The 23,220-nt window shown below is 40.1% G+C and overlaps 1 protein-coding gene across 1 annotated transcript in view; it reads left to right on the top strand.

The window, feature by feature from the left end:
* Positions 1-19,040, top strand: part of LOC149069436 (protein dawdle-like) — a 29,981-nt gene extending 10,941 nt beyond the window's left edge. The window contains exon 2 of the mRNA XM_089249531.1: positions 18,150-19,040. Within this exon, the coding sequence (XP_089105657.1) occupies positions 18,150-18,910 (761 nt within the window). The 3' untranslated portion in view covers positions 18,911-19,040. The remainder of the gene's footprint in view (positions 1-18,149) is intronic.
* The last annotated feature ends 4,180 nt before the right edge of the window (positions 19,041-23,220 follow it).

Raw genomic sequence — 23,220 nt, 5'->3', positions numbered from 1 at the left:
AAAATCCAAAAAACAAGAACCCTTCTTTCTGGTATAATGGACTTGGCAGTGCAAAGGTACTTAGGAACAGAGTGAAATGTTCCCGAGAGAAACAAATAGATTGAAAAGTGGTAATCGGGAACACCAAATTCCTGCTCGCGGGTTGTTAATGGTGTTGCCCGAGTTTTGTAAGGTGAATTGTAAACCTCGGACCAATGGTGCTCCGGTGATATAGAATGTATATATTTTTAACATGTAATTTTTTTTTTTTTTTTGATTGAGAAAATAAATGCTCCCTTCGGGGAACCCCCGTATAGCGAATCACATTCGCCGAGTCGGGGTATGTAACTCATGAATGGGTGCAGGCGATAAGACAGGATGCTTACGTACCTGTCACCTGTCAGAGTCGTATCTAGACGTATCAGGGGTCCCATATCACGCCAACTGCACACGCCCCATACCATCACAGAGCCTCCACCAGCTTGAACAGTCCCCTGTTGGCATGTAGGGTCCATGGATTCATGAGGTTGTCTCCATACCCGTACACGTCCATCAGCTCGAAGCAATTGGTCGTGTTTCCAGTCCTCAACAGTCCAATGTCGGTGTTGTCGGACCCAGGCGAGGCGTAAAGCTTTGTGTCGTGCAGTCATCAAGGGTACACGAGTCGAAAGCCCATATCGATGATGTTTCGTTGAATGGTTCGCACGCTGACACTTGTTGATGGCCCAGCATTGAAATCTGCAGCAATTTGCGGAAGGGTTGCACGTCTGTCACGTTTAATGATTCTCGTCAGTCGTCCCGTTCTTGCATGATCTTTTTCCGGCCGCAGCGATGTCGTAGATTTAATTTTTTACCGGATTCCCGATATTCACGGTACACTCGTGAAATGGTCGTACGGCTTTAAATTATGGTTGATTCATTTTATGTTACTTATCGGTATAAATCTTTGCGTAATTTTGTTAAAACCATGTGCTCCCCTAATTGTTTTGAGCAGTGTATATAGTAGTATTATCACAACAATGAGAAACTTTGCCTGGTTTTAATTTATACAAAAATTGCCAATGTTTTTAAGACAAATAAATTCAATTAGTCGAATGGTCGACGCGTTTCGGCTCTTTAATGGAGAGCCGTCATCAGGACCTTGTGGTCAGAATTCACACGAATCAGTCGTGGAGGGGTGATGTTTACGTCTGGTCGTCCGAACAGTTCGCGGGGTGTAATGTGATAGGCCTCCTCGTGGTGCACCCTGGGTAACGCTAAATCTATCACACATCATTGTCATCGCTTATTTGTGCTCATATCCTTCACTTTCAATAGCCCAGATTACATATATATTTCCACACATCTTACAGTACTCGTCTTGCGTCTCGTTTTGTCTTGTTTATGCCCTTGTCTTTTGTGTGCAACCCCTCATTGTGGGCCCCGCTCAGGCGGGGAGGGCTCTGAAACATCCCACAACTAAAAATATGTCACTTATCGATGATACATCGATTGGTGACATGGATCTTAACAATCCTACAGAATCCGGTACTACTCGCCGCAAGATTGACCGGAATAAATTCAAGGACCTTGAACCGTCTACTTCTATTTGAAATTTAAATTTATGGCCAAAATAATTCAATGGAACATTCGTGGTCTTTGATCCAATTATGAAGATCTCAAGGATTTGATCAATCACTATCATCCTCTTTGCGTGGCACTCCAGAAAACTTTTACGAAGCCCTCGGAGACATGGAACATCAGGCGACATTCCCTGTTCCGTATCGATTACGATGACGGGAGTAGGGCTTGCCGCGGTGTTGCTCTGCTGGTTCCTCATCACTTGTCGTCGCGCGTTCTAACGCTGCGCACGAACCTGCAAGCCATCGCGGTGGAAATCTCTACAGGCCTAAGAATTACCATCTGTTCTATTTATTTGCCACCAAATGGCACCATCTTACAGAGAGATCTAGAAGATCTGATTGATCAATTACCAATACCATTTTTTCTTCTTGGAGACTTCAATGCTCATAACATGATTTGGGGTTCTAACAGCAACACCCCTCGTGGGGAAATGGCTGAACGTCTGTTAGACAATATGGACCTCGCCATCATGAACGACGAGATCTATCTTTATGTTCACCCTCACTCTTGCCGAACTGGTCCTGGTCGGTTGATTCAGACCTCCACGGGAACAATCATTTTCCTCTAGTGGTTAAGGGCCTTGTTCGACGCCATAGCATACCTGAGGGTCCTCCTCGGTGGAAGCTTGTGGCCGCCCGATGGGCAGACTTCACGATCAAGGCAGAAATCACGGAGGATATGGTTTCGCAACCCGACGTCGACCACTGTGTCGACCTTGTGACCAGTTGTATGATCTCTGCAGCAAATGAAACAATTCCGAAAATCTCCTCGAAACTTCCTTAATTTCCTAAACCTTGGTGGAACCACGAATGTAGTCTTGCAATTAAAGCTCAAAAGAAAGCATGGAGTAGGTTCCGGCGGTATCCTACCCATGACAATAAGTTGGCATTTTTAAAAGCAAAGGCGATAGCGCGAAGAACCAGGCGCCAGGCTCAACGCGAGTCCTGGAAAAGGTTTACCACGGGAATCAATTCATCAACTTCATCTAAAATCATTTGGGACCGGATCCGAAAAATCAATGGCCATTATCAGTCTCATCCCATCACTATATTAATTACCAATGGCACTATCATCAGCGATGTGAGGGATATTGCGGACACCATCGCCGCCCATTTTGCCGCTGTCTCCAGTGATAGTTCCTCCGAACTATCCCCCATCGTTTCATCGCATCAAATCATCGGCCGAACGTACATCGTACACCTTCCGGCCTTTTACACCGGAGGGGTACAACTCATTGTTCACCCTTCATGAACTGACGACGGCCTTGCAGCGAAGTCCTGACTCAGCTGTAGGGCCTGATGCCATTCATTATTCCATGATTCGACATCTCTCATCTGAATCACTATCACATTTACTCATATTGTTTAATCGGATCTGGGTCAATCATACATTTCCTGACATCTGGCGAGCAGCCATAGTTCTTGCATTCCCGAAGCCTGGCAAAAATCCTCAACAACCTAATAGTTTACAGACCTATCGCATTGACCAGCTGTTTGTGTAAACTTATGGAACGTATGGTCAACTTTCGCCTTATGCACTACCTTGAGGTTAACAATATTTTATCGAAACATCAAAGCGGCTTTAGACGGTTCAGGTCCACAACATGCAATCTGTTACGCCTTGAGACATCAATAAGACAAGCATTTGTGAAGAGGGAGCATATGCTAGCCATATTTTTCGACATAGAAAAGGCCTACGACCATACTTGGAGGCACGGTATTCTTTCTGACCTCTATAATATCGGCTTGCGGGGTAACTTGCCCATTTTTATTAAGAACTTTCTCGCTCGCCGCATCTTCTAGGTACGGATCGGAAACACATTATCAGCTCCCCAAATTCAAGAACAAGGTGTACCTCAAGGTAGCATTTTAAGTGTTACTCTTTTCATTTTAAAACTCAACGGGGTGTTGAACCAACTGCCTTTGTCTGTCACTGGCGCACTCTACGTGGATGATCTGTTGATATCGTATCAATGAGTGAATATGAGGACAGCCGAGAGACAATTACAAACCGCACTCAACAAGATCAGCAAGTGGGCTCATGATAACGGCTTCTCTTTCTCTGCCAACAAGACTGTCGCTGTGCACTTTTGTCGGCGTCGAAACCTTCATGATGACCCCCAATTGTTACTAAACAATAGCCAAATACCAATAGTAGAAAATACAAAATTCCTCGGCATCACATTTGACAAGAAACTCACTTTCAAACCTCCTATTTCGCAATTAAGAGCTCGTTGCATGAAGACGATTAGCCTCTTGAAAGTCATCTCTTCTACAACATGGGGAGCAGACCGTAAGTCTCTTATTCACCTGTATAAAGTTCTAATAAGATCATAGCTCGACTACGGCTCCATCATATACGGGTCAACACCCCGAAGCTATCTGAGTGTGCTCGACCCAGTCCACCATTTAGCCCTCCGGATTTGTTCAGGAGCTTTCCGAACTTCTCCCATGGAGAGTCTCTATGTGGAATGCAACGAGCCATCTCTTACAACAAGACGCCAGTAGCTTTCTTTGAAATATTATATTAAAATGAAGTCTCTGCCAGATCATCCACTTCATAATGTCATTTTCAATCCCTCATTTCATAGACTTTTTGCTGTTCGCCCTTCATGTGTTCCATCCTATGGTCTTCGTATGAGGGCACTCACAGAGGAACTACAAATAGACATCAGTCGTGTGGCACCTGTTGCTCGGCAAGCCGTGGCAGCAGTTTCCCCCAGATGTGTCTCTTTCATTATCATTATACCCTAGAGCCACCACAGCAGATGTCATATATCGACAGATATTCCTTAGGCACAGGGGTAGGTACAACTGGTACTTCTCCATATATACCGACGGCTCTAAGAGCCCTGGCCATGTCGGTTGTGCCTTCATCTGCTGTGAGGAGACATCTTTTAAACTATCAGATTCGTTCTGTATCTACTCGGCGGAATTATATGCTATCCTTCTTGCTCTACGTCATATACGAAGCAAACGCCACAGACGTGTATCGTTTACAGTGACTCTCTCAGCGCAGTGCAAGCACTGCGTTCCTGAAGTTTTCACACCCATCCTTTCATTCAAGCCATTTTTCATGAATTACATTACCTCATCCATCACGGTACCACAGTAAAAATTTACTGTGTACCAGGTCATGTTGGTATACCGGGCAACGAAAAAGCAGACACCGCAGCTCGAATAACAACCAATATCGATAATAGCCTTTTGGTACCCGCCAGTGATGACTTCTCAATCCTCCGGGAAGTGATGCATCGCCGCTGGCAGGATCATTGGGACAATCAAATTAATAACAAATTACATACTATCAAGCCCACACTTGGTCATTGGCGTTCGAGTTGCAGGACTAATCGAAAGGAGGAAGTTCTGCTTGCCCGGTTGCGCATAGGACACAGTCGCGTTACACAATCTTATCTTTTATCACGAGAGAGTCAACCGGAGTGCCCACATTGTCAAAGTCCATTAACCATTGCTCATGCTTTTACTTGTTCGCATCATCGCCATCATTTTACGACTGCTTTTGGTCAGACTCATCTTTCGCTCCGTGACGTTTTATCTGACCATTGCGATGCATCTAGTATTTTTAAATTCATCAAAGCCATTGGTTTTTACAACAAATTATAGTTTTTACAAGCCACGTCATTGTTTTACGTTTATAAATATTTTTACTCTTTGACATGACAAGAAGAAGTCTTGTATGAATTTTATATGCACATTTGTTTTGGCGCAGCTTGACCTAGATGGTCCTTGCGCCAAGAAAATCAAAATCCAATCCAATCCAATCCGAAGAGTTCGCCTTTGTATTTATCGTTCGAAAATACATAATGGTCTTTGGATGCGAATTGGGGAGCCATCTGTTGAAAAGTGTTGAAAGTTTTGTCACGACTGATGTTGACGGTTCTCCATTGAAGAGCCGAAACGCGTCGACCATTCGACCAATTGAATTTATTTGTCTTAAAAACGTGGCAATTTTTGTATAAATATATAGTAGTGTCTGTTATGTGAAATATTGTGTTGTGTTTAAGCCAACTCACACGTTGCTTCGTTCGCCTGTGGGAGAGGTGTCACATTACGAACCAAAAAGCCACTTGGAGATAGCTTGTCATTCAATGAGACAGATTTACACGATGAATGTAAATCTCACCGTATCGAAATTATAATCAATAAACCAATAATTTTCTTATTTGAAACCTGATTATTTATAATTTCTGATTAGTTTGAAATTTTGATTTACCAAAACTCAAATTTACCCAAGAAAACTAACTTACAAACTAATTTGTAAATAATTCAGACTTCATCCTGTACACTAACTTAATGACATTATACCGTCTTCAAGCACAATGTTTACATTGATTGAAAATAATTTATTATATTTTTATTTTACTGCGTTGTATTATGTTTATTTTGCTCTTTCGTTATTTTCATAAATTAAAAATAAATTAAATTCAAACACATATTTATACTTCAAACAATATTTGAACAATTGTCTTTTAACAGGAAAACGGGGGTAGGAAATTGATCGTGGTCGCAAGGGGCCACAGGAGTGAGAATAGGTTGAAAGGGAGCCATGGGCAAAAAAGGTTGAGAACCGCTTCTGTAGACCAGCGTTTCTTAACCTGTTTTGCCCGTGGCCCCTTTGAAGCATATTTTTTTTCTTGTCTCACCCAGAGTCTTTACTCATCTAGAAGCAAGAAGATCCTTTATACGTATTGAATTGATTTTTTCAGTGAATTTATACTGAATGAAATTTTTGCAGATAAGATTGGCCTCCAGACCACTGGCCGAGAATTTATTGAGGTTCCCGCTAATCCGAGTTCTATTCAGGACCAGGGCCGGTCTTAGGCCTAGTGGATCCCGGTGCAAAAAACAGTAGTCAGCGCCCCCCTCCCCCAGGTGAAAATCCAGAATGATGTGTCAGTGAATTTTTGCTAGTCATTACTGTCCCTTAAAATACGGGACAGATTCATTCTACCATATTATCAGATTCTTGGTGTGGGGATCGTCCCCATCCCCCCCGCACACCACTTGATTGGATATTAAGGGACGAAGAAGTCGGAAAAGCTTCTTCTAGAATGGGGGTTACTGCTATTTAACTTGTAAAAAGCATAAAAACCAACTTGTTTGATTAAGAGATTTAAATTGTAATAATAATTTTGATTGTAATTAACAGATTTAAAAACATTAAAAAAGCAAAACGTCACACGTTTAATGCAGGATACTCATCACAAAGGATTTCTTCATACATATTTTAATTGAATTTTATTGTAAAATTCGTGTAGTGCACGCGTCACGTACAGGCTAAACTGATAATAAAAGTGATTAAAGTGATATTTCCGTATGATTTATTTCATATTTATAATACTCATGTGTGAACTTCATTTGAAATTATCCCTTTCAGACCCAGTGCTAAGAAACAGAAGGGGCAGACAAACACTAGCTAAAACACCGAGCCCTGCAACTTGGGCAGGTCCGTAACTATTTTGAGGCAACTTTGGCGGTTAAAACGAGCCGAATGGGGGAGAGGCGCTTATAACTCCTCCCTTTTCTGAGCATAACCATTTCAAGGACACTCCAAGAAAAGACTGCCCCGAGAAAGCACGCTACGGCCTTGGGCCATCTTAAGAGCATCATGGGCCTCCCGGGCCAAGAGGTTTATCCGAGGCCTTACCTAGTAAATTCTAGAAAATTTTAACTACTGTAGATCTCATTTTCGTGAGGCCCCTCTATTCTTTACGCTCCCGGGTAGGCCCATGCGTTAAGACGGCATTGGGAAGGGGTTGTTTTTCTCTCTGTAGATTTTTTTTTAACCTCAGGAACTTCGGTTTTAATTTCAATGATAACGCACAATTCATGATGTTTGGGCTGAACATCCCTGATGTTAAAAAAATAATATCTAAAGTAAAAAGAAGCAACCCGCACGTTTGTGCATTCCAGGGTCTAAAAGGAATTATGCATAATCGCGCCGGTAATGTTGCGAAATTGATCAAACTTATTGAGACGATTGGTGATTATGTATTACCGATATGCTTTACTGATTCAACGCGCGCACGCACGCACGCACACACACACACACACACACTTACCATAATATTCATTTAATTCTATATTCCATCAGCTTCAAAAAACCTCATTTCAAATACACGAAGATACATATCCGAAATTTCTCTAATACGAAATGGATTTGCCGCTGCCCCCACCCTTCCTTGTTTTGAATATGTGAGGTACACTACTTTATTTCCATATTTCCATGGAAGTTCCAATTAACCTACCTATTCTGCTGCGTATAGTCCGTAGATTATACGTTTAAAAAAGTTACGTTGAAATAAAAACAAAACGTCGGAAATGAATTTCTTACTGTGGGTCGAAGTTGCATGAGAAGAGTCTTAACTTTGAAGTGGCTTTAGTGCAGATAAACCGGTGCGTCTTACTACGGCTTTATTATTTTTTTTTCCGAGAGAGGTTTCATTAGTTATAATTACGTTAATTACGTTAAAAAATTATTAACAAAAACATATATTTTTTAAATATTTATAGATTGAGTGGATGCCGGTACAAAAATTGACATTTTCTCTACAAAACCGTGTTAAAGAGCACCCCCCCCCCTCTCCCCCTTGAGAGCGATTTTATATTGATAAATGAAATTTTCTCATGTGGGTTATATACCGCTGCGGACTATTCATGGTGCCTTTTTTTTCCTCAAACTAGCGAAGTTTGCGGATTATAAGCAGCAAAATTCGATAGGTTTTGTTTAATTCTTATTCAAGATTAACGTCGAGGAAATGACTTACCTTCAAAATGACTTTCTTTAAGATGATTAAAATTCTTACAACTCTTATACAGGGTGATCAGCGAATAAGCCCTTATTTCAAAATTAAATATCTCTACACCAAAGATCAATAGAATTATGCGGTAAACGGTACGTTTATTAGCAAAACTGTAAGAATGTTGTACAGAAATTTCAAAAATTTAGTTTTTTTTTTAATTTTTTAAAATTAAAAAAAAAACAAAACTGGAGATTTTGGGGTTCCGAAAATCCTCATTTGTGTGAAGAGAAACAACTGCATTCGCCTAAAGTTACTGCATGGGCTGCGGTATGCGCCATGTGTTCTGACAAATTGTTCCAAAATTGTAACGTAACGTTCAGTAGTAATCGTTTCTCGCACGAAGAAGGGGCCGATAATGCCTCTGGCGCATACCGCAGCCCATGCAGTAACTTTAGGCGAATGCAGTGGTTTCTCTTCACACAAATGAGGTTTTTCGGAACCCCAAAATCTCCAGTTTTTTCTTTTTTTAATTTTAAAAAATTTAAAAAAAACTAAATTTTTGAAATTTCTGTACAACATTCTTACAGTTTTGCTAATAAACGTACCGTTTACCGCATAATTCTATTGATCTTTGTTGTAGAGATATTTAATTTTGAAATAAGGGCTTATTCGCTGATCACCCTGTAGGAAACTAATACAAAAAAAATTAAAATCGTAAATTTCCCTACGATCACCGGATTTTCATTTCGATCGAATTTATATTGAGGTTTTTCCGACCCTTCTTGAAAGTCGGTTGGAAAAAAATCAAATTGAATTTCCGACATACGTTCCTCATTAGTTTCTCGAAAAAGATGTAGATGTCTTTTTAGAATCTCGTTGTGGCCACTCCTTGCCAAGGTATCCTGGACAGAGACACTGTCTAGAAGTCTCATAGGAGCCTTTATCGTTACTCACCGGGTATCTGGAACAAGATCCATGAAACTCCGAAAATATGTTCAGCTGTGTATATGTACGGTTTGTTAAAATTTTCGACACACACACACATACGTTGCACTGAGGGTCGGCTCGAGACAAAATCTCTACCTGAGTGGGACCTATATTTGGGCCCCCTGACCTCCCTAATTAAAAGAAAACTTTTGTTTCAATCGATTCGTTTTGATGCGTTCAAAGGAACAGCGATATTTTATGTCAAAACATATGTCGAATTTCTGTTGGCCTTTTACCTTGGATTTGGCGCTCCTCCTAGAGCGGGCAGAAATCATTTTCCCATTTTTTCGCCCTTTTACCTCGAACTTAACACCCCTCCTAGAGAGGGCGCAAAAAAGTTTTCCTAATTCTTTTTTTGTGTTTCCACTTCGGATATAACGACCCTCCTAAAGCGAGCAGAAATAATTTTCTGTAATTTTTTCACCCTTTTACACCGGATTTGGCGCTCCTACTAGAGGGGGACAGAAATCATTTCCCCTAACTTTTTTTCACCCTGTCTACCTCAGACTTGGCGCCCCTTCTACAGCGGGCACAAATAATTTTTCCAAATTTTGTTTTGCCCTTTCACTTCGGATTTGACATCGTTCTAGAGCACACCCAGTGCAACCGAGCTGCCCCTGGTTGAACTAATAGGAAAGTCTGGCGAGTCGGGAGACTGGCGAGTGATCGGGGGCGCTAAAGTGCATGGGTTTTCTTATGTGAGCACATTTTTGTTTCTCCTCGTGTGACAGGTAGGAACGTGACCCAAGTGCAGGATCCCTATTTAAAATGGTCAGCTAATCATAGATTTTAATTCATTCGTTTTTTTAAATATTTTTTTAGAAATACTGTACTGTATTGAGATCCGAATCTGCGTTTTTAATAAAAGTAATACAAGTCGGGAAAAAAGAGGCATGAAAGGCTTTCTGGCTCAAAATATTTCCCACATCAGAGGACACCTTCGATTCCTGTAATACTCCCCACAACACAGGAAGACACTTTTGCTTTCGTTAGTAGAAAAATTGGGTGACCACGAGGGCGATTCCTCTATCATTTTTATTTTTTACTGCACAACAACAGAGAAAAAAATTGCTTCTCCTCCCCCCCAAAATCTCCAGCAGGGGGTAACGAAAAGAGCTCGAGAGAGAGAGTGTGTATTTTTATCTGACCAAAATCGCTATGTACCGTACGTATATAGATGCACTGCCCATCGATTATTTTCTTTTCGAAAAATATCCGTAATATTATATACACTCAAACCTTTTGTTTTTTTTATAAATTCTCATCTCTGTAATTTTTCATGTATATTTTAGTTTTTTTTTATAAATACGTATCTTAAAGATAATTTTTCTAGTAATGTATATTTAACGCGTTTCTGCGCCCCTTCTCATTTGGCGCGCGGTGCAAACTGCCCTAAGACCGCCCCTGTTCAGGACCATAGGCGTACGCAGAATTTTCTCGAGGTGGGGTTTCAGATTTTTTTTCCTTTTGAGGGGGGTTTAGTTTTTTTTCCTGCAAAATAGCACTATAATCTTGGCTCAGGGGGGGGGGGGTTAGAACCCAAAACCCCCCTTTGCGTACGCCAATGTCAGGACCATCTCAACATCATGGGCCCCCTGGCAAAATGTAGACGGTGAGGCCCGGGTGGGTCCATGCCCTAAGACGGCCCTGGTTTTGTGGGTGGTTTTGTTGGATTCTGTAAGTGTATAGTCACTAATATAAAAGCATTATTTCTTCACACCTTAATTTTTCTTCTCAGCTCTCTGCAGCCCTCTAAACCCCCTGTCATGGCCCCTCTCTAAATTTTCTTCCGTGACCCCCTTTAAGTATCCCAGCCCCCGGTTGAGAACCACTGCTCTAAACGACTCTGCTGATTTTGTGGGGTTAAAGACCACTGTGAGCGTAACCCCCGCCTCAGCCAAACGCCATGAGATGGTGGAAGGTACCACGGGTAGTATAGAAGAGGCTGTAGCACGTTGGATAGCGGACAATGATGTTGTTGGGGAAATGCGGGCCTGTCGCTCAAACATACGATCTTACCTCACACTCGTGCACCCTGGTCTTCCAGGACCTTCATTCTGTTGGTGACTTCCTCGTAACAACCATTGCTGCCAGCATCTTCGCACAGCCGTGTCCGTACGGTGCAAGTTGCGGCCTATTGCTCGGTGTGGCCAGCCAGCTTCACGCATCCTGACTATGCGACCACGTTCAGTCATCCAATTGACTGTAAGGTCTTCGACAACGTCGTGATGGCATTATTGGTTTTGTTGCCAGGGAAATGCAACGCCGACAACGAGAAAAATAAGCCGTCCGCGATTGTTACCTGTTTCATACAATGCTAGTTTTGCAGTAGAAACGTGCTAGTTAACATTCAAAATTGAAAATTCAAATCATTGAAAACTTAAACATTTCCATTGTTGATATAAAGGAATTTTCATGTGAAATTTAGAGATGATCGCATTATTTTTAGGGGGGTGTTTGTCCTTTTTGCAAAAGAGTGTAATTATGGCGGTGTTCGACCCTACGATACAAAATACTGGGGATGCTCGACGAAGACCGAAACCAGGATTGAAAAGGAGGAATAAAGCGTGATTTTGCCGCCGCTTTCACTGTAAAATTCTATAATTTTACACCAGTATTTTTTTCGTTTCCCCCTAAAATTCGCCGCCAGGGCAGTTGTCCCCTTTGCCCCCCCCCCCCACTCTAGTTCCGGCCCTGTGCTCGAGCACTCGCAGCTCCGATGGCACTAACTGAGGTAAAATGACGGATAAAATGAAATTTGAACCAATGAAAATATCTGCCAATAGGTTTTATATTACAATATACCCCACGATAAAGTTGAAACGATCCTTACAATTCTCGATAACTTTAAGGGGTGTCCTACCTTTTAACATGGTGAAAATCTTACTTGCATGATAAAATAGCATGGCACCTCCATATAATTGAGTTAAAATTGATTCAAAATAAAGTAAATTGTTCAGTTCATAAAATGACGAGAAAAATGCTTTCGATCTATTCATAAGTACTAAAAAAATTATTTTTTTTTAGTTTTAAAACTTAGTTTTGAATAAGATAGAGTCAATGAAATCTCAATCCTTTTCATCATTTTTATGAATTGGAGTTTCCTTTATTTTGACAGAACATACGTGAAGCCGATTTTCGCAATAGTACGGTAGTACTTCAGATTCGGGGTTTTTTCTTGAAGTAAAACTTTTGATTTTATGCAACTTAATCCATTGAAACAAAAATCGATCCACCAGTGTTTGGCTTCCCAAAGGAAACCTTGGAAACAACCCCTTCCTCTAAACTTAGCGGACTCCATGACCCTGCCCCGTCCTAGCTATAACCCATGTCTGTAAAACGTAAGAGCATCGTGAGGCAGGTCCCCAGGCCGAGTGATGTTCTGGGTCCCCACTACCTGATTGCAAAAGTACCAGAAGTATGAGCAGGGCCGTCTTAAGAGCATCATGGGCCCCCGGGCCAAATGATTTTTCTGATGCCCTACGTGGTCAATTCTCGGAAAAGCAACCACATTCCATTTTTGTGAGGCCCCTTTTCTCTTGAGGCCCCGGGCCGTGTCCGAGTGGGCTCACGTGGTAAGATGACACTGAATAAAAGACCTTCCAATTTACATATATGATTTCCGAAAGTACAGTATTTATCACTTCATATATCTACCAAACAAATATATATACCAAAATTTCATATATATACCAGCCCAACATATACCCAATTTCATATTTCCCTACCTCTATTGCTCACACAATCATCAATTGAACATCCCCCTCCAACTTGTCATTAAAAGTCAGCAAATGTCCCCCTCACGATTGGTGACGTGTTACTTGAAGATGACCCCTTATATCCCATGGATATAAATATGTCCATTCGTTATAACGATATTTTCAACATTATTTTATTATTGTATTGCAGGTTCATTAGGACGGAATTAAATTCGTTACAACCGATAAGCATCCAAACGCGTTTGTTTCTGTTTTTTTCATTCAGCTAGAGAGATTCAAATCTGATATTCACATAGGGAATTAAGGCCTTTGTAGCTCCCACTAACTTCAGTGTATGTGATGGAAGTAAAAAAAAATATTTTTTTCTTTAGTTTATTTAAAACCATTTTTATATTTTTTTATATTGTTCAAATCGTTTGAACTAATTCAGTTCATCGAGACGAAAACTTGGATATCCAATTGATACCTACCACTCATTTTTTAATTATTTTATCAACTCGCAAAGTACATAGTATATAAACTTGAGCAATTGAAACTGCAGCATAGAAAGCATCAACATCAATCTTTTTTCAAATATTGGATGAGGAGGCTGACTTTGGTAAAAGAAACTTTGATAAAGAGCGTTTTTTATCAAAGTTGCCCATTACACTACCAAATTTTTTTGTCAAACTTATTTTATAAATTATCTTTGACAAAGAACTTTTATAGTGTAATACCGGCCAAAGAAAAGCCCGACAGAGAAATTGCCCCGAACTTTTCACAAAATATATTCAACTGAAAAAATCTTTACGTGATTCATGCATTCGCAAAAAACATATATATTTCCAGGAAATCCACCACAAAATAAGAAATGCAACTAATTCCTCTGAATTTTGGAAAGCTTTGAACATTTTTATGCGAAATACATATTTCAACCCCTTACTAATTTCTAAACAATGTTGGTTCGATCATTTCTCTAATCTCTTTGCGGCTCCCTCACCAACTAACCTAACCCACTCCTTTGCCCACCCCATGGCCCCCACATCCTCGAGCAGGGTCCCTAGGCTGGGATCTTTTGCGGACCCCCCCCCCCCCCGACCAGACTTTCACGGGCCCCTTTATGATGAATTTATAGCGTGAAAAAGCAAAAAAATTGTGAAAATCATCCCGGGCCCCAGGGCTGGAGCCTTGTCAGCCCACCCCTTGTGGGGGCCATGGCCCACCCCTACTTTCATAACTCGTGCAGTTTTTTAGAAGCGTCCATCTCAGTTTTCGAATACTTTTCATGTGTTTCTCGTTAGTTCGTGTTAACGTTGAATGTGTGCTCTCGTTACTGAAGCGTAATAAAGCCCCAGGGAGCGATAGCATCTCCAATGAATTCTTGACGAATTTGCTTCCTGACGGACACACATTCCTCATTAACTTGTTTAATTTCATTTTGGAAAGCAGTGACATTCCTCGATCTTGGTCCGAAATAATAATCTCACCAATTATGAAAAAAGGCTCTCCGTTGGACCCCGAGAAATTACAGAGCTAATTACTCTCTTGATTTGCACCTCAAAAGTTTTCTCCCTTATACTAACGACAAGGTTATATCAATGGTCGGAACAGAACGGGATCCTCCTTGAATCTCAGGGCGCATTTTGTAAGAACAGGGGTTGCACTGACCGCATTTTCACACTTAGCTCTATTGCGCAAATTCATCTTCGAAGACCTGCTCGCAAAGTTTTTGCGTGTTTTGCTAACCTAAGTCAAACTTTCGATTCTGTTAATCGAAGCATTTTGTGGTGGAAGCTCTCTGAGACCTTGGAATTAGCCATAAAATTATTAAAATTTACGATCTGCTTTTCAATGATGCCGTGCAAGAGTAAGCACTGATGGATTAACAAATTCTTTCCTTGTAGCCAGGGGAATTTTGCAGGGCGAACCTGCCTCCACTCTTCTTTCCCTTTTTTTAGCTGACATTGAAAAATCTTTTTGTCAGCCTCATGTCCATGGCATTTCAATTAATAACTCCACTGAACTCAACATCCTCCTGTACGCAGATGATATTGTAATACTGGGTGATTCAAAAATACAGTTGCAAAGAAAAATCAATCTTCTTGACTCATACTTTAAATTTAATCACCTTACTGTTAATTTAAGCAAAACAAAAATCATTGTATTTAGAAAGTCTGGCCGTCTCGCAAAAAATACTAACTTTTTTTGGGGTAACGTTAAACTCGAAATAACCAGCTATGTCTACCTTGGCCTCCCTTTTTCATCTTCAGGAAAATTTTCATTAGCAGCTAATTTCATGATTAAAAAGGCTTTCGCGACCATGAATCAACTACGTGACTTACTGCGTAGCTCCAGAAACCCCTCGCTGTGTGTGGCATTAAAATTATTCGATAGCCTCGTACGATCTACTCTGTGTTATGCTGCACCAGTTCTTTCTGGGGTTTCTTCTATGCTGATATGCTGGAAAAAGTTCATACGGGTTTTCTGAAAAAGTTATTAAATATAAGCAAATATTGTCCTGGTTATCTTGTTAGAATTGAGCTTGGTCGCCACCCCATTGCCACTCAAATGTTTAACCAACTTATCACGTATTGGCTTAGGCTTCAAACAATGGACGAAAATCGTCTACCAAAAATTTGCTTTCTTCAACTCTGCCGGCACGCAGATTCGCAAAACTGGGCAAATTCAGTCATGACCCTTCTGAATAACTGCGGTCGACCTGATATCTGGCGCACACCCACTCTTTACCTCACTCCAGTAGCTTTAACATCCCTTACTAATAATTATACTGATATCTCTCCAAGAAGACAAATCTCGACTGTCTGCTTCAACATTATTTCATTTTGCCGATAATTTTGAATTTTCGCTGTCCCTACAGTGTTACCTTCTCTTCAATCTCCCCTTGGCGGTCCGTAAGAATATGGCCAGGCTTCGCCTTTATTTTTTTATACTTTATACTAACAAAGGTATATTGCACAAACTTAACCCCGATGAACCTTGTCAGTATTGCAATCAACTAAATAGCTATAATGATCTTTTTCACCTGCTTAAGGAATGCACATTCTTTGTCTTTCAAAGACATACTCATATCTCTAAATACCTTCGCCATATCTACTCCCGATCGAACTTTTATCTAATTTTTAGCAACCCCTCTCCTTCTATGTGTCTACATTTTTTTCGATTTATCGGGGATATATCAAAAATTGTATTTTTCTTGGGGCAGTAGTTTTGACGCCCTCTCCCTTTCTGTTTTCGTTTGCTCCCCATCTCTGCCCATGCGCATTTATTTATTTATTTTATTTTTCAATCTATTTATTTGGATTCGAGACTATATTATGCATGTATATTTTTTGTGTTTAAACCTTATGCATTTGTTTCTGCCTTGTGTGTGTATCTCCAATAATCTAATTACTAATATTTGTACTTGCCATCCACTGGTGTATTGATAGGTGCGATTGTACAAATCATTAAAGGTTCAGTTCAGTTATCCGAAAAAAATTCGGGATTGGCAGATACAGATTTAGGCGGCAAATTGATTTTGTAGCAAAAATCCTATAAGGTGATATCTCTATCAGGGTATATGGATTTAATGGCGAGCTTCTGGGAGATTGGTGAAGTGGAAAATCGAATTATCGCCAAAATCGATAAGGTATCTACTTTGACAAAGTCTAATTTCAGGGATGTATTACAAACAAAAGGCTAAATTTCTGCTGAATCAGCAGACCGATATGATTTATTATAGGCTCTTTCAAATGGACAAAGTTTTTGGCAAATTTAACCGATTGTAGCTGGATGGGCGTTTGCGATATTAGCGATTAAAAATTTTGGCGACAATTCGAATTTGAACTTTGCCAATATTTTAGCACTTGCAGCTCGACATTAGATCTAGATACAGGTTAGTATCACCTTACAGGATATTTTCTGCTCTTTTCAAATATGTGCTTAGTTTGCGTATAGGTCATTCAGAAATTTTACAAATTTTGGTTTTTTCAGACTTGAAGCATTTCAAACGGTTCAAGAAAACAAGGGTTGGTAGGATGTTTTGTGCTCCACTTGGGCGTTTTCGTTCGGCAGATTGATTGATTGATGACTCACGCCCAGAGCTGTTGTGCAAGACAACTTCCTTTCTTCACTTCCTAGGATGCTGGGTCGTGTCGGAGAGCATCTTCGATTTATTCAACAAATGAAAAATTATATACATTCTATGGAAACAATCCATCAGAAGACATTGAGGATACATACAATCAAGATTAACTAAGAGAGAAATGAAATAAAAATGAAATATTTACCAGCGAAAGCAGATTAAATACACGCTAATTTGCACGCAAATTAGCGTAATTTGCACGCAAATTAGCTATGCACTATTATATACATTCTGTGGAAACAATCCATCAGAAAACTTTGAGCACAATTCAATCAATATTAACATGAAATAAAAATGAAACATAATTATGTACCAAAGAAAAACACGCAAATTTACATAAATTGGCTATGCACCATGATATACATTCTATGGAAAGAATCCAACAGAAAACATTGAGCACGATACAATCATAGGATTATCATACATACAGGATTATCATAAGAGAAAAATGAAATAATAATATATATATGAACCAAAGGAAATAGGATTAAGCACATGCTTATTTACACTTATTACCCATGCACTGTTATATACATTCTATAGAAACAATCCATTGGAAAACATTGAGCGCAATACAATCAAAATTAACATAAAATAAAAATGAAATAATACTGAAATATATATATACCAAATTCGTTCGGCAGAACAGTCACCCTGTATGAGTATGAAATATGAAATAAATTAATGATTAAATAATATTTTTAATAATATTAACTACCAGAGCATATTGTTTTACCATGTTAAAAGGTAGGAGACCTCGTAAGTTCGGTATCATATTCGGTAACACATTAGAGTGTTTTTCGCTTTACAAATTCGTGCATATTCGTGAAAAAAATGTCTTTTTTTTTTTGTTTTGGTCGTCCTGGTCTTATTGGTCTTTTTGTTTAGTTTTATATTTATGTGCTTAATGTCGATTAACACTAGAAGCCTTAATATGCGAATTTATATTTTACAGAAACACCATCTTGCGTCGCAATATCAAACGAGCCTTGCAGCAGATTCCGTTATCGTTTGCCTACTGATGTAGAGATAAGCGGAACATCCGTTTCGGCCGATTTTTGGTTTTACAAACTTAATTTAAATGCACTCCTCAAAATTTCGGAAATAGATATGGATGACTATGGCATCGTGACACTGAGGGACATAAATGTGGAAAAGGAAAAAAATGATCTGAATCTGAGAAAAGTAAAACTAACGTCAATCACGACGCATTCCGAATCGAACGATACTCGCATAATCGATTTCCAAGTATCTTGCCTTTCCGGTTGCCAGTCTGGTTACGTTCCGACTGTGTCGACGCATAAGGAAAAAACACCTTTCTTGATGCTGGATTCTTCGAACGTGAAAAAACTATCGGCAAGGAATCGCCGAAGTGTCGATTGCGTACAAGGGCGTACGACATGCTGTAGGGAGACACTAACAATATCGTTTGCGCAAATCGGTTGGGACGACTGGATAATCGCTCCGAGAAGTTACGAAGCAAATTTTTGCAAAGGTACGTGCGTGAGTGACGTGAGTAGCAGCATTCATCACCACAGCACGGTCCTTCGTCGGTTCCTTCACAGTGACAGTGAGGTGGCTGAGCAAATTGGCTTGAACATGTGTTGCACTCCTTCGAAATTGTCGCCGCTGTCTATTCTGTACCAGGATGACAATGGCACTATAATCAAGGCAAGCCTACCCGACATGAAAGTGGAAGCTTGCGACTGTGCATAGACTTATTTCCTAACTATCAAAAATCCCAACGATGTTATAAAAAAAATACAACGTTCCATTGTTTTATCTAACGAATACAGAAATAAAATCTTTCATTCCGATTACGCTTCTAATAAATTCTGCGATAATGTCTGAGCATGCATTTGTCCGAATCGTATTTTCATTTACTTCAACTTCGCTACATATTCAACAACGCTTATACTGTCATGTATCGTTTGAGGAAGTATGGGGGATCATAATAAGGATAAGGGAAAGTGCTCGAATACCGCCCCCCAAGTAAAAACCGTTGATTCTGAAAATTTGTTAAGAGTTAAAAATAATTTAAAAACTGATTAAAGTAACTCAACTCTATACTTACTAGTGCTGCAAGTGTGCTTGTACTAAATACATTTTTCTAACCAATAAAATAATAATAATTAGAGCTCGGAAGTTCAGGCAAAATTGCCATATAAATGCCTTTTTTCCTATTTTTAAACATTTTTGGTAAAACACCTTTTTCTGACATTTTCATACCATAAATGCCTATTTTAACATAGTTTAAAGTTCATTAGTGAATTTCAGAATCTGTATAACTTGAATATTTTGTTCATTGAAAACTTCAAAAGAATTGTTATTTTTAAAATTTTCCAACTCTCAGTTATTAATTACCATCAGAAAGATCCACCTTCCACCCCGTTTAGACGCAAATAAGTGATCTGAGAAATTGGTGACGACGTGCAATTGACTTCGCTTAGACCAGATGGTGTTAGACGAATTTTGTTTCAGATAAACGCAGCCCATGTTAGAAAAGCATAAAATTAGAAATTTTTGTTTCCTCAATAGGCTGTACATAATATGTCTCGCTCAGGCATTGGACAGCGTTGTATGTGTATAGCAGATCGATGATTTTTCCCAGAGGTCTTGAATTCACGTCATGGCTCACACAAGGCGGGCTAGGAGCAGACAGAGTTCTGTTACCCATGTTGTTTTGATTTTATTTTTTGCACCATAAATGCACTGCAAACAACCACGGCTATTTATTAAACATACATATCTAGTATTCAATTGAATTGACAAGAGTCACCCTCAGAGGTGTGACAGATGCGGCTACACATGGCCCGCTTACGTGGTAATATAAAATAGTCACCTTTTTAAAAAACAAAAATAGAACAAGCCATGTTTCAACTATAGAAATGATAATGATTATTCCAAATAATACAACAAGTAAACGAGTGAGCCCCACAGGTCATTTTCTCTACCGACTCATTTTCTTACCAGCTAATGGTGGCCCTGGAATTGGCCTAATCCTGAGGGTCTACTAACATTTTATTTTGGACTTAATTTATAATATTTGGACTTAAATCAATTTAACTTGGCAGTTATTATAAATTACAATTAAAACAATAGACGGCTTAAATGCAATTGATTTTTCAGCTAGTGTTTGGACCCTTAATACCTTTGTTTTCAGTTATTTTTCTTCCTTCCAAAATTACAAATGTCTTTTTCAAGGATTTTTAGTGCCTTTTTGCCTGCCTATTTCGACCGTTTTTAGTGCCTAAATTTCCGGGCTCTAATAATAATCAAAACGAAAATAATCAAACGCAATGCATGCGAACGAATGTAACTGATTATCTTATTAGTTGCATTTCTCAAGTTTTATATTAAAAAACTTTTATCAAACATTTATAGAAGTTGAAAAATGCAACCAATAAGAGCATTGGTAACATTCTAGCAAATGCAATCGATCACCTTATTGGTTGAATTTTTCGAGTTTTATAAATGAACTTTTATGAAACTTTTATAGAGTAAGGCCGGGATTACAGTATAGTAGGGGCGAAGGGGGCTTCTGCCACACCGCAGCCGCCGCATCCACAGCCATCCCCCTTTTTCCGCAGACAGCACCTAATTCATGAGAGATTTTCTTGTGTGATAGGAAACTTCACTTCCAAGAATCACTTCTTTTTTTCTTGATTAGACGGGTCTTTCCTAAATTAAACTTTTGTCTTTGACGTCAAGTCTTTCAACGCAGCTGCAATGATAAGATATTTTTTTCAGTCTATGACGTCACCCTAGAGGGGTTGCGTTATCAAACTAGATATTTAAATTTCTACTAGGTGTTGTTCTTAAATTATCGTTTCTACTTTATTTCAACCATCTCGTTAGGAATCTTTCCCAAATTATCGGTTTTTAACTTAATTTTTTTCCGTCGTTATTGTAAGACGGCTAAATTATTTTGAAATAAAAATTTACCAATATTATCGTTTTTATTTTTACCACTGCAAGTCGTTCTTGAATAAAACTTTTTCATGTCACCTGTAGGAAGCTGTTGAGCAGCCGCTGAAAAGGAAGAAATGTAACGTGACTTTGTGCTCGAGCGAACGAGCGATTTGTAAGAACGTCAAGCTTAAAAAAGAAAGTATGAGAAGTAGTATGGCAGAGATTGAATTAAGGGATGGTAGAGGACAGTAGTCGTATTTAGGCTACGCTTGTTAATGTTCTGAATTCGAATAAAGTCTGGTTCTTTGAAAACGTTAGTAAAATCCCGGAATACTTGAATTGAAGCCGCGGCCATTTTCCTTAGGAGCCAACAGATTTATCAGAAGTGGGATTTAGCACCGGACTGCGATAGAAGAAAATGTCATTTCTCGTGAGAGGACGAAAGAAAGACTTGGAGATGCTGGCATTGGAGTTGGGAGAGAAGCCGTCTTCAGATGACAGAATCGCCGATCTGAAGAATCTCATCGTCATGTCCAAGAACTATGAAGAGGACTTTGTTAGAGGACTCATCGAGCAGATCATCGAAACCCGTCAAGAAGAAGCCGAAGCTCTGCGACGGAAAGAAGAAGCCGAAGCTCTGCGACGGAAAGAAGAAGCCGAAGCTCTGCGACAGAAGAAAGAAGATGAAGCTCAGCGACAGGAACGAGAGGCCGAGCGGCAGTTCGAACTGGAGCGTCTTCGGATAACATGTGCGGCGTCGCGAAATATCGATGATGACACCGAAAGTCATCGCATCGTACCGTGCGATTTGACCAAGAAGATACAGAAGTTCGACGCGGATAACGGGGATTTGAGTCTGTATTTACAGTACTTCGAATGCCAAGCCGAACTTGCGAGAGTACCAGAGGAACAATGGGTTACTAGCTTATTAGTGCTACTGCCTTACGAAGTGTCCGAAATCGTGATCCGTGAACCCAAAGAGAGGATTAACGACTATGGTTTCGTCAAGGGACTGTTGCTGAATCGATTCAAGCTGACGACAGAGAAGATACGGCAAAAGTTTATGCAGCACTCCCGACGTCTGAAGTTGACTTGGAAGGACTTTGGATATGAATTGAATGTCTTCTTTTCCGAGTGGCTATCTCTTCTGAATGTTACCGAGTTTGAATCATTGAAGAAACTGATCGTCACAGAACAGATGAAATCGCGGGTACCGACGAAAATTCGCGAACATTTCATCGACCAATGGTCTAGTTTTGTGAACCCTGATGAATTAGCGAAGAAGCTCGATGAATACGAAGTCGTGAGATCCGAGATCGAGGATGTAAAAAGTCACAAGTTCACCGGGACTGATGAACGGAGATCCGGATTTTGGGATGACCAAAGGGTAGATGCTCACCGAAGAACCGTTGCTCAGGATCGAATTGTGCACGTGGATCCAAGGAGAGACATGATGATGGGAACGACTTTGAACCGGAACAATCGACCTCGTATGAGTGAAGTTCGTGACGGCGAGGGACAACGTGTCAGGCCAACGGTTCCGAGAGACAATAAGCGGCAAGACTGGGAGCCCAGATGTTTTTCGTGTGGATACCTGGGTCATGTGTCGCGTGATTGTCCAAGAAAGAAGAATTTAACATGCCGCCTGTGTGGTGTGGCCGGTCATATTCAAAAGCACTGTGATCAGACTACAACGAAGAAAGTCAACTTGGCAGCAAATGGTTGTGCTGATTGTTACGAAGGGAACTGCATCAAAAATGCTAGGATCAATGATGGGCGTCTCATCTCATGTTTGATCGACACTGGAAGTAGTGTGACATTGTTGAAGAAGTCCGTAGCGGAGGATATGAAGCTCAAGTATGTGCCGAAATCAGAAGAATTATTCGGTTATGGAGATCTGGTGAAGCCATCAGCAGTTGCACTTGGGAAACTTAACGTGGATTTGGAAGTGGATGGTGCAAAGTCAGCTGTGGATGTGTTGGTCGTCGATGATAATGCACAGTCGTATGATTTGATAGTTGGACGGAACTATCTGATGTCGTCGGAAATTGAGTTTGCCGGGAGTGGAGGAAGACTGCGCGTGTGGCACGCAAGTGAGTTGCCATGTGTTCGAG

This window comes from Pholcus phalangioides, unplaced genomic scaffold (genome assembly GCF_987345545.1).
Source record: "Pholcus phalangioides strain wild (caught in Gottingen) unplaced genomic scaffold, Ppha-v1.0 ptg000022l_1, whole genome shotgun sequence".
Classification (NCBI taxonomy): domain Eukaryota; kingdom Metazoa; phylum Arthropoda; class Arachnida; order Araneae; family Pholcidae; genus Pholcus; species Pholcus phalangioides.
This window is presented reverse-complemented; position numbering and strand designations above follow the sequence as displayed.